At 37.1% G+C, this 12491-nt stretch overlaps 2 protein-coding genes across 5 annotated transcripts in view; one reads left to right on the top strand and one right to left on the bottom strand.

Moving 5' to 3' along the window:
• Nucleotides 1-2812, bottom strand: part of ITFG1 (integrin alpha FG-GAP repeat containing 1) — a 63595-nt gene extending 60783 nt beyond the window's left edge. Inside the window, exons 1-3 of one of the 2 annotated variants that reach the window (XM_061347098.1) lie at nucleotides 2652-2812; nucleotides 1278-1335; nucleotides 619-693 (exon numbers count right to left, since the gene is read on the bottom strand). In XM_061347098.1, coding sequence (XP_061203082.1) covers nucleotides 619-693; nucleotides 1278-1335; nucleotides 2652-2739 — 221 coding nt within the window. In that variant the 5' untranslated portion in view covers nucleotides 2740-2812. The remainder of the gene's footprint in view (nucleotides 1-618; nucleotides 694-1277; nucleotides 1336-2651) is intronic. The other variant, XM_061347097.1, reaches the window with a different exon arrangement.
• A 1356-nt stretch (nucleotides 2813-4168) lies between these two features.
• PHKB (phosphorylase kinase regulatory subunit beta) overlaps nucleotides 4169-12491 on the top strand; it is a 94807-nt gene continuing 86484 nt past the window's right edge. For 2 of the 3 annotated variants that reach the window (XM_061347091.1, XM_061347092.1), the window contains exons 1-2: nucleotides 4169-4271; nucleotides 12118-12207. In XM_061347091.1, the coding sequence (XP_061203075.1) occupies nucleotides 4184-4271; nucleotides 12118-12207 (178 nt within the window). In that variant the 5' untranslated portion in view covers nucleotides 4169-4183. Of the gene's footprint in view, nucleotides 4272-6430; nucleotides 6526-12117; nucleotides 12208-12491 lie in introns of all 3 variants that reach the window. The other variant, XM_061347093.1, reaches the window with a different exon arrangement.

Genomic DNA, 12491 nt, shown 5'->3' with positions numbered 1-12491 from the left:
TTCTAGTTCATGTATCCTCTCTTTAAGGCTTTTTTTCTTTTTGAAAGAACTCCCAACCCACAACACTATTAATCAAGTTCTTTCTTACAAAAGTCAAAGACTGAACATACGCAAAGTTCAGTTTGGCAACAGTCACAGATGTACAAACCCAAATTTTTAGTTGTTAAGAAAAAAAAATTAAGGTCATCTGGTTCAATAATTAAGCTTTCACTAACTGAAGAGTCACACCAATGAGTGTTGTAACTGCTCTCAGAAGCCAAAGCTTTCTGTTCTTTTAATCAGATTACAAACTTTGAAAGCAGTTATCAGGAAAACTGAATAGATTGTGAACTGCCCTGCCCCAGGGTCCAGTAGCGTGTTTAACAAATAACTTATAACTTCTTTCCAAAAGACAGATTCGAAGTTCTTCGGCATCTTGCCCAGTATTAGAGATATTGCTACACTTCAAAAATTAGATGCAGAGTGCCACAGAATGTTTAAAGATACACACGGAAATGAGAAAAGATTCATGCGTCTGCAGTTCCAGTTAAAACATGAGCTTTATGCCTCTAAGAACAGAAGTAAATGCACAATGTTTAACTTACGAAATTTATGTAAATAAACAAACACTTAGCTTACCCGCGTATCAGTATCTGTGGCTTACTTGAATCACTTATCACACCAAAGACATCAGGAATCAAGTCTCCATTAAAGCTGAAAACACATAACTCTTTCAGTATCACTTTAGCCATTATAGGAGCTGAAATTAACTGTTCTTAAGTTAACTTGAACTTGTTTAGCTTTTTCCCTCCAAGTAATGATGACTTTTCAGCTGTGTAGCCTTTCCGAATTTTGGCTCTTGTCTGAGGGGCTGGTAGCTGTATGCCTCTTTGAGTACTTTACACTATACAATACATTTGATTTTCCAGCTGTATTTTCCAACCCCCCTCTTCTGTCCAGCATTTAACAAAGAAGTAAGCGCACTGTGAAAGGGATTATTTGCTCAGTCTGATAAATCAGTAGGGGTTTCACTTTACAAAACTCAACAAAAACTGAATGGCTATTTTTCTGCATAAAACAGAGTACTAAAATTAAAATCCAGTTACCATTGCCAGGATGATGTTACAGACAAGACTTGTAAAGATGGCTTGTGTTTTGTCATCTTCTGTTACACCACTCAACATTACAAATACAATGCTACTCTTAAAGAGCATGTGTTCTAAGTTCCAGCATTAAAACATATTTAAGTTGCTCAGTCACCATTACAAATGCTTTCTAAAAAAGTAGGTCATACTTACTCCATTACTAGAGGCTCATCCTGAAAAGTCTTATTTAACATAGTTTTATGGTGAAGATCTGAAAATAGAAAATATTACTTTGATTCAGTTACCAGTATCTTATTACATTTGTGTTTTTAACTTAGATGTAATTCTTCTATCAATTCACAACTGCAACCACATAGGCAAATGAAACTGAAATATTTGGGCTGAAGACAGTCTAAAATTTAACACAAGGCCTCTGTTTAACATTTTGTCACTGTAAAAGCCATACTTAAATCATATACACTGAGTGTCTGAAATAAGAATTAAAGGTAGACTGCCTAAATGGGAAATGAAGATTTTAAGTCCTGTTCAGGTTGTAACACCTCTGGGTTCACTTTTACTTGTAATCCAAACTCCTCGCCACATCATCTGTGTTTCCTTCATCTCTCCATGTTTCTCTTCTCTCCAGTTTCCATATTTTATGACAGTACCCTCTACTGACTTAGCTGTCATACTTCCATTACCCAAGTAGGCACCATATTCCTTCTCAGTAACCTCACTACATACCATCCACTGCCTGAGTTTTTTACCTCCGACTCCTTTTCTAAGCACCATATGCTCATTTGTGCCTCTCACAATATTTGATTATACAGAAGCAAGACAGTATAAATTAATTCAAATCCTTCACAATCTTCCCAGTGCTACAGATAACTCCTATTCTCTTAATCCTTGAATCAGTGCACTTTCCCAGGGTGCTTTTTCCACGATTAAATTCCTCCGATTAAAGCCAGAAGCAACGGTATCTAATACCATCACTTGCCTGAGCTGCAAATATTTTATAACACAGTTGTTTATAATAGTGATTACTTAGTTTTTGTGGATTTAAGAGTATTTTGCTTTCCATCCTCCTTAACAACCAGAACTCTTCCCAAAACCATTTCCTAGCAAAGTTGACAAAAAACAGGAGATTTCAAGAGTTCACACAGGTCATGACTCTACCCAAAGACAGAATCAGCTATATCTATTTATTTAGGCATGATATTTTTGAAGTTCATGAACTAAACTTTACAGCAGGTTCTCAGCACATTTTAAATCCAAGATAAGAGATAATCTTTCCAAGGCTGACATGCTCTGTGGTGAAGCTACAGGAAGCAGCTCTTCAGTTAGTAGGTTACTGTCAAACTGTAATAGTTTGGCTATGCCTTTTGCTCATTAGAGAAAGAATTTGGCTTTGTTTTCTTTCCTTAATTATTGAATACAGTTTAACAGCAAGATAACAGCAAGGTATGAATCCCTATTATAGCTGTTAAAACAACCACTACAATGCAAAATGAGTTTTAACTTTCTGACAACACTTTGAATTATTAGGAATTCTATTAATCTTATTAATAAGCAGTTTCAGCAACTCACCTAATGTTTGGTTGTGCCCCCAGAAAATAAACACTGAAAGTTCATCTCTGCCATGATTTTGTGCCCGGGTAGTCAGGAGGACATCCATTTGTGAATCACCATCATAATCTCCAGGAACTACGCTGGTTATAACAACACCGAGAGACCTAGAATTTAAAGCAAACAAAAAGCCCACATGCAAATGACTGAATGATAATTGAAACTGTATTTGTGCGTTCAAAGGCTTGCTTTTTTATCCCAATTGTTATGAGTTGGTCCAGTACAATCTTGGTTTTCATAAAGGTTTTATCTATTGCAAAAGGAACTTTAAATCAATATTCCGCAGGCTGTCCTCCTCTAAGGAAGGAAGACATTAGCTCTAAACTTTGGCTAACAGGCATTCCTCAGCCATATATTGCTTGGTAATGCTGTATAGACTTCTGCAAACCTTCATTTGTTGTAGAACCAGTCTTCAAAAATGTGTTGTGGTTGCATTCCAAGAGCAAGACCATAACACAACAGGAGCTGTTTAAATAGCAGGAGTCAGACAGGTAGCAGGATCTTTTTTAAGACAATGGCATCACCTCCTATCTTCTGCCATGTACTGCCTCTCCTCCCTAAATTTATTTGTTCTTTCTATCTTTTTTTACTTGGTTACCCACTCAGACTGTTTTACACATGCAAACATTGATCATTCTGTTAAGAATTAGAATCAGATAATTTCTAACTCACTAAACAAATTAGCTCCTTCCAAGATAGGAGGGAATAAATAAAAATATACAGAACTATAGATGAAGCTGAGCTACACACGCAGTTAAACTATTCATAGACAAAATACTAAGCATTATTCATAAGTGGTAACATATCCTGTAATATTCTTATGATTAAACTTATACATATGTACATAAACACACAGATTGTTTCACATTTATTAAAAACCAATGCTTTTTTAAAAGCTGTATCTAAAGGTTAGAAGGGAAACACAGAAATACCAGAACACCATTCTCCCCATCTCTTTCTAAAGCAGATGACATCGCCTTGATTTTATTAGTAACTAGAGCAACTAGAAGAATTTCCCTGAAAACACATCTTGGAACAGAGACTAATATTATCTGCCAAAAAGACCTAACCTGTGACATGGAATAATGGTTAGCTTTGCTAGGAAATAAAGTACCAAAAAAACAGGTCAACTGCAAAAATATTCCAAGATATTGGTATTTTTAATAGTAGTTAAAGGACCAAAAAAAGAAAGATAGAAATTCCATAGGAATAGGTGGTGCGCCTTCCTGCACCACCGAAGCCCGAAGCCCAAAGCCCCACTCCCTCCCGCCTCACTTACGGCAGCACGGGGGCGTGCCCAACACAACAGCTGCTCACTTCCGGGACTTACCCGATGGCTTTGCGACAATAGCGTCACGACCTCCGCTGGTTTCTTTACGGCTGTCGCCAGTAAGCGCGCGGAGGTCGCTGTGCAGCTGGGTGTGTGCGTGCGTGAGGCGGGAGCTGCTGTCCCGACGAGAATTCAGTGGCAGGGGTGGCGGGTCCTCACCGGCATGGCAGCGACGGCGGCAGCGGCAGCAGCCCATATGGCTGACGTGAGCTGGAAGATGTTGGAGCTGCGCGCTCGCTCTAAACGTTCAGGTCTGACCTCTTTGCTCCGGGTTCCCTCTTCTCGCCAGCTCCACCGCAAGTTCTTCGCGCCCCAGGAGGTTTTGGCCGACTTAGTCCTTGTGGCTGTCGTGCCCGGCGCGGGGCGGGGGCGGTTTCGCGGGGTCGTCCCTGGGCTGCCATCCCCGCTAGGGCAGACGCTCGGACCGGCGGGGCCTCCTGCCGCCATGCCCGAAGGGCGGTCGGGCCTCGCGCGGTGGCGAGCTATAGGTGGCTCGCAGGCCGCTGTACAGGTGGCTAGCTCTCACAGCCGTTTTTCAGCTGTTTCTAAGGTTGCCGAACAGGTGAAATATTTTAAAATTGGAGGCACGTACACCGAAGTGCCAGGTTTCCATTGGGTAAAGGCACTTATTTTTAGCATGGGAATTTTTTGTTCTGAACTTCTGGACTGCGTGGCAGCTATATGCTGGTCTAAATGACAGGATGATGTTTACTGCGTTGGCTTGAATTTCCAAAGTTAAAAAAAACACCTTTATATATTTTTTTTTGTTTTAATTAAACACAGCCTTAGTTAAGGTTTTATTGTCAATACTCTAATGGAAACAGTTTTCTAAACTATCTCTGTGGTGTTTAGTATGTGCTTGTAAAGCTTAGTCACTATTGCATTATTTGCAGTTAGCTCTGTTGTGGTAGTGACTGATCAGACGGTGAAAAAAACCTGGGCCTTTCTGAGGGCACTCATAAAGAGAATTGATTGATTGAAGACTGGTTTAATTCATATGGCTTTAAAGATTCTACTTATGTGTAGTATGAATTTGCAAAATACTGTGATTAAGACTATCCAGTAAATGAGTTATTGCTTTTGGCTAGTTATGACTGCATGGTATTGTTATCTGAAAATTGATTTACAAATGTAGCCCACAAAATAAAGTCTGGAACCTTCATGTTGGGTGTATGTGAACTCTGAGGCACAGGGCACCATGCCAACCTATGCAAATTAGACCTTGTGACTGCAGAAGGCATTTGGATAATTTTAAGTGCTTGAGTTTTCTACTTTTTTGCTAAATGAGTATGAAAGGGTATCCTATAAAAATGACAGGTTGTTATTGTAGTTCATTTTCTCTTCCTGTTTGTAGAGATTTTTGTCACTTAAACAGAACTGAAGAGGTGTTTTTTTTACTCAGGAAATAAAAATTATTTTAGTTGAAATGCTTTTCTGATAAAAGACTTGTTTTAAAATCAAATTTTGTACATAATCTTCCAGGTAACATTCTTGTCTAAAAATGCAAATCATGTTCTTGTGTCTCAAATTTACTCCTGCGTCTTCATAAGTATGCTAAAATTGGTTTAACTTCAGAGCTTTTATACTTAACCTTCTGACACTATCAGACACTATCAGAAAGTGGCATTATTGGTATAGTCATTAAAGGTGACTGAAACTCGACCATAATGTTTTGAATTGGCTGGGATCTGTGCTCCAGATTCACAGTTTGCAACCACAGCGGTCTGGTTTGGTTATTTTAGTATGATGCTTGGAGTAAGATATAATAAACATGGAATATCGACATGTATGCATGAAATGCATATGTCCATGTTTTGTAGTTGACAGCAAAGTATCTTTTAAAACTCTATGCTGTAGGAGGTAATCTGTATCTTCATGTTTATGTATTATGTTTTTGCCAGTAAAACCAAATTTAATTGAGATTTTTTTTTTTTTTTGCTACCTTGAGCAATAAAATACCCTTTTATTTGTTGCTGCTTTGATAATTAACTGTTAGGAGCAGATAAAAGCAGCACTAAGTATAAGCAGGATTTCAGCTCTCTTTATTATTACTTAACACTTTTATATGCACTAGTTAAATCAGTGTTTTTATTTTATCTTGAAATATATCAAATAGATTTTATTCAGCACCCTTTGACATCAGTGCAAATTTCCTGTTGAATAACAAAGCGACTGTCTCATGTCCATAAAATGGACTTTGTGCAGACTGACTTTGTCATTTTAGTCTGGCAAGTTTTAGGGAAGTAAAAGCAAAATAAAACAAATTTTTAGGGTAGAGAGAGAAATGTAAAATGTAATGACACTTTCCTATCCCTTTTGTTTTCACTCTGTCATATTAATAACATGCTTTAACTTAATTTAACGCTGCTTGCCTTTAACATGTACTAAACACTTCTCAAAATCACTGTAGCTTAGCCTGAGACGTTTGTGATTAGCTGCGCCAAATTGAAATGGCCAATTTGGATGATGACAGAACCGTCTCTGCGCATGCTTTTTCAAAATTTGGTAAGTGTGCAGTTGTGTGTTTTGGTTTTGTTTGTGGCTTTTTAACTCAACAAAAAAGAATTGTGTTTTGTGTTTCATGCAGTGTTTTGTGCTAGCAGTTATTAGAACTGTACAACAGAACCTAAAAATTTGAGCTCTTTCAGTGGAAATTTCTGAAAACTGGAATCTACTGAGGTTTGAGATCTACAGCTCAGATCTCATTTTGTTTGTGGTTTTTGTTCTTAGAAGTGTCTCAGTGGAACAGTTTCTGAACTAAAGTTTCTCTTTGTAAGATGATTGTCGTTTGAAAGGTGCACCAAGAATGGTGTTTAGCATTAACCCCTAAAAACCTCCTATATGACTGGTTTGGTGGAAAGAAGTAAAATCTCCAATAAGTCAGACACTGTTCCAAAGCTTGATTTTTGGAAACCACGTGGAGGCAAAATAAAGCCTCCTGGTGCAGCTTCTCTTTAAGTACAGCACAGGCTAGAATATATGATGTTGTCAAGGCTGTTAACTGATTTACCTCTACATATATATTGAAAAGAGTTTGACTGGAACAGATGCATCCACATGTGATACTGGCTGATCTGCGGAAAATGATGTAGGACTCTTGTTTAGTCTGTGTTGAAACACAGGAGCAACAAAGGTGCTAGGGAGACTAGCCAGGTAAGGGGATTTCAGCTGTCTCTTGCTAGAACTGAGTCACTTTAGCTACCCTGCCATGCCTGTGGCATTTCTGTTTTGCCTGTCTTAATGATACAGGACGTGTGAAGTACTGACATTGTAACAAAAACAATTTACTCTTTCCTAATTGTTTTACTGGTACTTGATGCTTATTATGCAAAATTATCATTTTTAGTAGTTTTAAGAGCTATTGTTTTGAGTTCTCAGAAGTGGCAGTGACTGCCTTGAGTATCCTGTATGGTTTCCTGTCTTGCTTGTAGCATTTACAGGCCTTGCTTTGCAGACTTTAGCATTTTGGTGTACTTTGATTATGAGAAGCTTCTGTGCACTGACATGATAGTCAATGTTTTATTTCTGGTGTTCATTAATTTTGATATGTTGTTAGTTATGGTAAATCCTGAAATCAGTAAGTTCTGTTAAGTTTAATGTACTGTAGAGAGAAATCACTTCACATGACTAATAAAGGACAGAATCAATTGATACATATTTTTTCTTTTTCCATGAAAGTCTAATTGAATTGTATGCACAGTCTAACACATTTTTCTTGATAAGTGGTAGTTGAAAACTTTGGTACTTTAATACTATTTAAATGAAACTACTACAAGGTTTTACTCATTTTACCTGTGTTTTTATTATCACTCAACGTAGGTATACTTTGTACCTTGTGTTTACTCCTACTGTTTATTCAGATAGAGGAATACCTTAATACCTCTTTTTTCTTCCCTCAGCCCCTTTCAGGGAGTTTCTTTGCCATGTTTTCACTGAATTGTAGAACAGTTCAGTTTGGAAGCAATCTACTCTAAGCTCTTTGCTCAAAGCAGAGTCAGCTGTGAGATCGTAGTTTCCTCCTCTATGTAGTGATTAAAAATCCCTATCAGCAACAGCACAGTTAGTGCACATTCGGTTCCTGGACTCAGAGTTCACATATTTACATATGTGAGAAGTGAACTTTCCTTCTAGTGGAAATGCTTCTGACAATTATTTTCTGATATCGCCTTGCTCATGGGTTTGGACTAAAAGCAGAGGTATTTCATGGCAGAAAACTATTAGAATCAATTGTATTATATCTCTCCAGTACTGTATTAAGTCTGAGCTCAGGAGAGATTGAGAAGTCTAGAGGGAAAGGAAATGTGATGTTGGTAAGATTTGATTTATTCATGTGAAATCATTTCTTAAACTTTGCTGTATGAAGAAATAAAATCCTCTTTAGTCCCAGTGACTTTCTGGGTAATGAAATTAATTGTGATCTGAAGTCCAGAACTTGTTCACGTCTCCTCTGTTGGCTTGCATCCAGAGCTAGTGTCAGATTTAAAGCGCTATGGTCAGTTTTTATTCTTACAAAATCTAGAAAGAAATCTGGTAGTTGGCTCTTTTTTTTTGTTAATTTTTTGTTAGGGTTTTTGAGCATCTGTGCTGATTTAATTATGCAAGTAACCATTTTCTTTCATTCTAAAAATATAATTCTTGTCATGTTGCTTCCATTTGTTTGTAAGCAAAATTCAGGGAGGTGTGTATTTGGTTGGTTGGTATTTTTTTATAAATTCTGTGCTTTGAAAAATTTGAATAATCAATCATTGAAGTACACAAATCATATCCATAGACTAGTCCCAGTACTCCATTCTGATACATGTTTTTAATATCTGCAGTTGATGCCATCTTGAAGAATGTGTGAGTGTTCAAAGCTTCCATATATATGAATATGGGAGAAGTGTTTCAAAATGTTTGCCATAGCTTTTAAATCTAAACATCTAGGCAGTTCGTAACTAATCTCAAGTGTAACTGGAATAAAAATGAAATGAATGGGAAAGTACTGTAACCTCAAGGTAACATAATATTCTCAGCTCCAAAGGTTGTATATGCATAAGTATTTACACTGCTAATAGCTTACCTCAAGAGAACTTCCTATTATACTATTTAGTCAGTTCAGTATTTGGAGGCAATTGGGGATTTAATTGGACATATGGTAAAGATTTTGAGTGTTCTCATATAAGACATTAAATATATTCATTAGGGACTGTAGTGGTAGGACAAGGGGTAATGGGTTAAAACTTAGGGGAAGTTTAGACTGGATATAAGGAGGAAATTCTTTCCTGTTAGGGTGGTGAGGCACTGGAATAGGTTGCCCAGGGAGGCTGTGAATTCTCCATCCCTGACAGTGTTCAAGGCCAGGTTGGACGAGGCCTTGGGTGATATGGTTTAGTGTGAGGTGTCCCTGTCCATGGCAGGGGGTTGGAACTTGATGATCTTAAGGTCCTTTCCAACCCTAACTATTCTATGATTCTATATTAATGCAAGAAGCAATACTTTTGATTTCCTATATATATGTTTTCTTAGTGGTTTTTTTTTTTTGGTTGGTTGGGTTTGGTTTTTTTGTTTTTTTTTTTTTTTTTTTTTTTGGTATTTTTTTTTTACAGACTTGCAGGAGTATACTTCTGTAGGGAAGTAATGGGCATACTTCATTGTGGAAGGACCATGCACCCTAATTAAGTTTTGTGTAGGGTTGTTACCTTGGTAAACAGCTGAAAAAATAATTAAGTGAACAAAATATTTTTTATATTTTTCCTAGCATATCTACTTACTTATCTACAATAAAACTGCACTGTATGGTTACAATGAAGTCAGATACTTATGTAAAATAGTATTTGAAATTGATATCTTAGTTCTGTTTCTCAAGAACGCTTTTCAGGTACAAACTGAGAACTCGAGGGTACTATTAGCATGTTTCATTCTTTCATGTTTAAGTGTTGAGGTCTTGCTGCTGTTTTTGTTTTTTGGTTTGTTTTTTTTTTTTTCCTCCCATTTTGAAAACCTATTTTAAATATCTAATTGAAAATGGCTTTCTCTGGCAGGTTTTTATTTTGTTTAAATGAGCTTTTAACTAGGTGTTGGAAAAGAGCACAGATGGTCTTTTTTTAGCTATCCTAAAAATAGCTTCTGCTGAGTTATGGTCTCACTACAAGAACCCATGGAAGGAACAGCTAGCTTCATGTTCTTGAATTTTTTTTAAATTGTAGTACAATGAAATATGATTTACCCAGAATTTTTCCAGCAGAGCGTTCTAGACAACCCAGCAAAACATGAACTATATAGATGCTAATGAGGAATTAATGAAGAGTATGTGGAACCTTTTGATTTTGAGTATTCCTTTAACCAAGTTTTCCTATCTGTAGGGGGAGTAATGTAACAGATACTTTCAAGGCATCAGATTTTTTTGGGGGGTCAGTTTTCTTGAACCTTGAATTCTTTTCACCTTTATGTTTCAATAACAGTCTACTCTGGCTGTTTTAATTTATTTCTTCTAGTAAAGTTTCAAGCATCTAAAAGAATATAATATGTACGTGGTGCTTTGGCATTCTCATGCTCTTCATTCTGTTGATTTTTAAAGAGAAGATACAAAAGCTGTGATACGCTGTTTTTCTTTTCCACTATAGACCAACTTCATTTCTTTTAGCTTTGTTTCTATAGGCAACTCAAATAAATTGGGCTCTCTGTGCTTCCTTCTCTGGTCCAAATACATGTTATTTGTAACTTAGCCTCTCCCAGTGAGGAGAGGCTGTGGGTAAGCTCAGATGTGTTGGTAAATGTCACTGGAGAATCCAGGCACAACAGATCCACAGGAGTCTGCTCAAAGAAGGGTGGATTTTTGTTGTGTTTTTTTTGTTGTTTGTTTGTTTGTTTTATTATTTTTTTTTAACCACTATGATTGCAAAGCAAAAGTGATACTGATTTGGAGGGCGAGGTTTGAGTTCTTGAGAGGCAAGAAGCATTTTCCAGTCTCCCCACCACAGGACTTGATTAATAAAGTTTGTGTCACCACTCCACATGCTTTCATTTCATTTAGATGAGACCTTGTGTATGGACAATTTCCTGTCTAATGCTTGGATATGTGCTGTGAGTGCGAAAGAGGCAGCTTGAATAGCAGCATGCTGTTGTGCTGCATCCTGCCAGACTGCTTTGTTGGTTCGGCTTCCCTAGCAGTTGATTTCTGAGCTTGTCAGAAGGGCATCATGCAGCCCAGAAGAGGAAAATTCTCATTCTTCCTGTCACCAGATGGCTCTGGGAGATCTTGCCATCCAGAAAACCAAATGAAGCTGAAGTGATTTATGGAAGCAGAGCAATACGTTACTTTTAAATTAGAACTGCTTTACCCCTGTAATTTTTAAGAAACTGAATAGGTAGCTCAATTCAGCTATCAGGAAAACAGGCTTTTCAGGTGCAAATAGGAAAGCAGTCAATTTGTGGGATATTTAGAAGGAAATATGTAGATTAGATAGCATTGTATTTCTCTGGAATACAGGTAATTTGGGAGCTTTATGTGTTGAATAGGTTATTTAGCTTTGGTAGTACATGAGAAAAAGATAACCCCTTTTTTGATTCAATTCATGAAATTAGCTAAGGTTATTGCTACGGTGGGTAAAAATGAGGTTAGGATGGGTCAAATGTTAATGGTCTTGCACACTTCACCATTTTAGAAGGCATGTAGGGAAGTCATAGTTAAATTTGGGATACTTTTGGCCCTCTTCCTTCTGTTTTTCTACAAATCCTTAGGAATGCTGTATGTAACATACTTGTAAGAAAATGTTCCTAGAAAATCCTTAACGTTTAATAGTCTGTCTTCAATAATTAATCTGTTATCTTTACGTAGCATGTGCTAATTAAACTATGACATTTATGTAGCTAAATATCTACAAGGCATGAGAGATCCAGATGGAGGTCTTGTTTTTTTGGACAGGTCTTATAGAATAAATGTGTATAAAAATTATTCTCTGAGATTCAAAATATTCCAACTACTTTTGTTTGAATTTGAATTTGATGAGTTGTGCTTTTGTATAACAAACATCAAAAAATCATATTACAGTAATTGTTAGCAGTAGTACAATTATTAAACTATTCTGTCTTGATTTTGTTTTCTCTTCTCTTTTTTAGGTTCAATTTATGAGCCACTTAAAAGTATTAACCTTCCAAAACCAGAGGGGGGAAGTTTGTGGGATAAGTTGGATCATTATTATAGAATTGGTAAGTTAGCAATTGTTCCTACCATGAAAGATTTCTAGTGTAAGTGACTACAATATTTACAGTTATGGTTATGACAGTAATTAGCTTTCTCTTAAAATAGTATCTGCAGCATATAATAGGGATTTTCATTTTCTGAGAGGTGAAGTATGACCTCGTGATCACCAACAGGGAAGGGCTCGTTGGAAATGTGACGCTCCAGGGCAGCCTTGGATGCAGCGATCACGAGATGGTTGAATTTGAGAACCTCAGGACCGTGAGAAGAGCATACAGAAAGCTCACTGCCC

This window comes from Neopsephotus bourkii, unplaced genomic scaffold, assembly GCF_033783945.1.
Source record: "Neopsephotus bourkii isolate Nb327-2 ecotype Australia unplaced genomic scaffold, CSIRO-AGI_Nbou_v1 NB_297, whole genome shotgun sequence".
In the NCBI taxonomy this organism is placed as follows: Eukaryota; Metazoa; Chordata; class Aves; order Psittaciformes; family Psittacidae; genus Neopsephotus; species Neopsephotus bourkii.
The sequence above is the reverse complement of the archived record's forward strand: the minus strand, read 5'-3'. Positions and strand labels throughout refer to the sequence as shown.